The sequence below is a fragment of the Arachis duranensis genome, chromosome 9, assembly GCF_000817695.3.
Source record: "Arachis duranensis cultivar V14167 chromosome 9, aradu.V14167.gnm2.J7QH, whole genome shotgun sequence".
Classification (NCBI taxonomy): Eukaryota; Viridiplantae; Streptophyta; class Magnoliopsida; order Fabales; family Fabaceae; genus Arachis; species Arachis duranensis.
In genome coordinates this window covers 2,302,630-2,307,459 of record NC_029780.3, presented here as the reverse complement: position 1 = coordinate 2,307,459, position 4,830 = coordinate 2,302,630, and the positions used below count along the sequence as shown (strand labels likewise).

The 4,830-nt window shown below is 35.9% G+C and overlaps 1 protein-coding gene across 1 annotated transcript; it reads left to right on the top strand.

Annotated features, from left to right (window-relative positions):
* The first annotated feature begins 287 nt into the window (after nt 1-287).
* On the top strand, nt 288-641 carry LOC107463901 (uncharacterized). The gene has a single exon (XM_016082782.1). The coding sequence runs from the start codon at nt 288-290 to the stop codon at nt 639-641; it is 354 nt and encodes a 117-aa protein (XP_015938268.1).
* Nucleotides 642-4,830: the final 4,189 nt, after the last annotated feature.

Genomic DNA, 4,830 nt, shown 5'->3' with positions numbered 1-4,830 from the left:
TTGGTCTTTGAAGGCAAGGCCACCGACCCAAGGGCTGCTGCAAGCCACATTAGAGCACGTACAAGGGATATTATTAAAGCCATGAAGAAGACTAACCTTCCAAAGAGGAACCATAATAGCTTGGGAAATCTCATTAGCTGGCACCAACCACAGGAGCACTATGTCAAGATTAATGTTGATGGGTCCTACTTCTTACAATGTGATAGTGCCTCCTGCGGGGGGTCTTCAGAGACCATATGGGAAGGTTTATGAAAGCCTTTTCCTGTAAATTGGGTAATTGTACTATTATGCATGCTGAACTTTGGGGAATTGTTAAAGGCCTCCAAATAGCAGTTCCTAATGATTTACAGAATATTATTGTAGATTCTGACTCTCTAATGGCTCTTCAGGCTATTAAAACAGGATGTCCAAGCTCCCACCCTTGTGCAGCTCTTGTACAAGATATCCTGATCCTAAGCAGGCGCGTGCAAAATATTGATTGGAATCACACCTTAAGAGAGGCCAATGCTGTTGCAGATATAATGGCCAAGAAGGGGCATGATCTTCCCATAGGTCTCCACATTTTTGATGCACCTACACCTGATATTATTTTAGCTTTAAATTTTGACATGTATGGTTCTTTTAGGCTTAGAGGCTTGTAGTTTTTGCTTGCTGTTTTGGGGTCCCTGACTGCCGCTTCTCCATCAAAAAAAAAAAAAATATCATTTCAGTCATATTAAATTTATGTCTATGTTCATTTATTTTTGCTCAATATTCTGTTTTAATAAAATAGTTGATCTAATAATAATCGATAAATTTTATTCTTAAGTTATAAATTTTTTTTGTCAAATATAAAATCAGAGACATCAAATGATAATAGAGAAATATCTTAATTTTACACGTTTAATCCAATAATTTTTTTTATGTATAATTCATCAATTCATTTGATTTCAATTCAAATGAGCTCAATTTCATATATAATTTTGGAGTTTCAAACACATCTTAACTAAAGAGTATATTTTTATTTTTATGTTCTATAGTATAATTTCTATATATAATTATTATTCAACAATATTACTCATACACTAAATACTCGTGATATTTATATATTTAAATATAATAATTATTAATTAATTATATATTTAAATTATCTTTAATTAAAAAAATTAAAAAAATACGTATTAAGTTTTAAGAAAATACTGATATGAAACTGATGTTTACTATAAAATATGTACATAAAGCGGAATTAATCTTAAATTAGCTTGGTTTTATTATTAAAATATTTTGCAGTTGTGTGGATGAAAAGTATAGCGGGTGATGATGATGCAGATTTGAGCCTGTGTTTTAACAAATGGGATAACGAAGATTGTAACAGTGGCAGTGCTGAGAGTTGTTTCAATGAATGCAATGAGAGATATGGTTCCATGGCCTATGCTTCACGTTGTATAATAAAACCATCCCAATGTGAATGCTCGTATGAATGTCCTGATATATAACCTTTGTTTATGATTTTTTATATATATAAAAAAAGGTGAAGTTGACTTCACGTGAAATTGATATCTGAGAACTCGTTAGATAAAAATTTAGTCAAATTAATCAAATCATCTAACGGCTCTCAAAGATCAACTCTTCATGTGAAGTCGATTGTACCTGAATTTTCACTATAAAAAAAAAGCCCTCCTGAACATTAATAAAAATGGGTAGAGAATTGACCTATACCACAATACAGGTTGGAATTTAATATTTTTGTTTTAAAATAACTGTCGGTTAGCTTCACCTTTTAGATTCATTAAAAAATTAATGTATTTATATATAAAGTGTAATAGTCCAGAACACCCGCTAGCACGATATTATTCGCTTTGCCTCCCACATTTACTCGTCAAAACGCATCATACTAAGAAGAGGTATCCACACCCTTATAAGGTATGCTTCGTTTCCTTCCCCAACCGATGTGGGCCTTACATAAAGGATTTGTTTAGATATATTAATTTTTTAATAATTTAAAAAATTGAAAGAGATAATTATCTTCGTTATAGATATATTAATTTTTTAATAAATTAAAAAAAGTAAAAGAGATCATTATTTTAAATCGAAGAGAGTATATATAATACTGGTTATTATGTAGTGTGAAGGAGTATGGGATTCTCAATTATGTGATTATTTCCCAAATCCATATACAATAGAAGTTATTATGTCATTAATTAATAAAGAAATAAAAAATTATAGTTGTAAGAACCGAATCAATAATTAAATCGGTCAAATTATTAATTTATTGATTTACTAGTTTAATCGATAAATTATTGGTTGAACTAGTAAAATTGATTCTACGTAAATAAAAAATATAAAATACTAAAAATACTCATAAACTAAAAAAAATAAATATTTTTGATTTTTCATCAACATTTTAAAAACAACCAAGTTCCAAAATTTGAAAATAACTAATACAAAAATAGACACGACTAAAATAATATGGAGTAACAAAGGTATAAAACAACAGCAACCCTAAATTCCCTATTTTCTATACCCTATTCAACAAGACAGCAACCTTAAATTCACAGAACAAGCAGATTCATCATTTCATACTAAACAATTACTTCAACATCACATATTTCAACAAGCAGCAACAATAAAAATTTCACCTAATCATCCCAAAAATTTCAAATTTTCATAACAGAACAGAACAACATAACAACATTATTCATAACAGCTTCATAATTTCAAGTTTCCAACAAGCATTATTAGAACAGAGCAAAACAAAGGAGAACAACATATTCAACTAACCTGTTTGACAGAGCAGAGGACGAAGACGACGGCAACGACGACGGCGAAGACAGATATGAGGGACAAGGACGAAGGTGAATAAGTGCTGTGGTTCTGTTCTGTTCCTTGAGACTTCAAAATGGGTGTTGTGGTGAAGTCTTCTAAGGGGAGACGAAGAAGATGACAGCAGGCGGCGGGCGGCGGTGGCGCGGTGAGTGACCAAGTGAGGTGGCATCGCAAGGTGAGGAGGTGGGGAAGAAAGTTAGCCATGTTGTTACTGGTTAGGGGATTAGGGTCGGGGAAACAGGGATTAGGAATTTGGGGGTTATTCGAGTATTTTTTTTTAATAAACTAAAACGACGTCGTTTTGGAAAGTGAATTAAAAAAAACTTTCAAATCGGTCGGTTTAAATCGGTTCTCAACAGTTTTGTTCTTATCCGGTCATATTCATCAACAGAACCGGTTAGAGATCCGATTTACCAATTTTTCAGTCGAATCGATCAGTTTGGTCTGGTTCTTACAATTATGCAAAAAAAATTCTACTAGAATTTTTGTAATAGAGTTTGACATTGTCGTTAATACTCGTTCAGTGTTACAGTTGACTATTTTGACTCAAAAAATTTTTAAAATCTTTTTAAAATTGAATATGGGAGAACAAAGTGCTGGTGGTAAACATAGTAGTGAAGTTCAAGATGCCGTGTATAAAAAAAAGGTTGTTGTAAACAATGTAGAGGTCGGGCTTACTACTTCCAATTCAAGGACAGAAAGCCAGTTTGAAAACATGGTTGCAATAGAGAACAATCAAGCTAAAAAGGAGTAATCAGAGGAAAGAATAAGAGTTCAGAAAAGTTGTCAACAATTAGGAAGCTGGCCAGGTGAAGGAAATTTGAAGATATATGTGGATGGTGACGAGACAATGGATTTTATGGTGGAGGGTGTCAGCCTTCAATTGACACCTCAAAGGATATAAAAATTCTATACTAGAATTGTCGGAAGTTTGGAGAGATTCCTGATAACGTAGAGCTTAAAAGGGATCTGCATATCTCACTCCCTCGAGATTGCGTTCATTTGTGAAATTAAGAACCAATCTCGTCAAGTGGATAGGAAGTTAAGTGCATGTGACTTCAATGAGTGACTTTTGGTGAACCCAAATGACATTGCAGGAGATTTAACACTAGCATAGAAAGATGAAACAGACATGAAAGTGTTTCGAGCATAAGACTTCTTCATAGTTGCAAAAATTACTGACGCGGCAACAAACAAAAAACGGTTGTTGATCAGAGTGCACCTCAGTAGCTTAGAACAAACTCGATTGGTGCAATTTAATATACTTTCTGCTGTCATAAATCAAATGCCAGAGGAAGTGGTGGTGATAAGGGATCTTATTGCCATAGTAAGTCAACAAAAAAGGGAGGGTGAATATGATAAGTCCCCCTCTTCTATTACAGCTTTTACTAATTTCATTGATGGGAATGCTCATATGGGTATGGTGGGGAGGCCTTTCACATGGACAAATAGGAGAAGGGGTTCTGAACTTATAATGTAACAGCCCAGACCACCCGCTAGCACGATATTGTCCGTTTTGGCACACAAGGCCTCACGGTTTTGCCTTTGACGATAGGGATGCTAACCGAAGCCCCCCACACTCACTCGTCAAAATGCGTCATGCTAGGGAGATGTATCCACACCCTTACAAGGCATGCTCCGTTCCCCTCCCCAACCGATGTGGGCCTTACAATCCACCCCCCTAAGGGAGTCCAACGCCCTCGCTGGCACATCGATCCGGGTTCCGGCTCTGATACCATCTGTAACAGCCCAGACCACCCGCTAGCACGATATTGTCCGCTTTGGCACACAAGGCCTCACGGTTTTGCCTTTGACGATAGGGATGCTAGCTGAAGCCCCCCACACTCACTCGTCAAAACGCGTCATGTTAGGGAGAGGTATCCACACCCTTACAAGGCATGCTTCGTTCCCCTCCCCAACCGATGTGGGCCTTACAATCCACCCCCCTAAGGGAGTCCAGCGCCCTCGTTGGTACATCGATCCGGGTTCCGACTTTGATACCATCTGTAACAGCCCAGACCACCC

Coding starts and splice junctions, on each gene's coding strand:
- LOC107463901 (XM_016082782.1), top strand. CDS start 288: ATGCATGCTGAACTTTGGGGAATTGTTAAAGGCCTCCAAATAGCAGTT.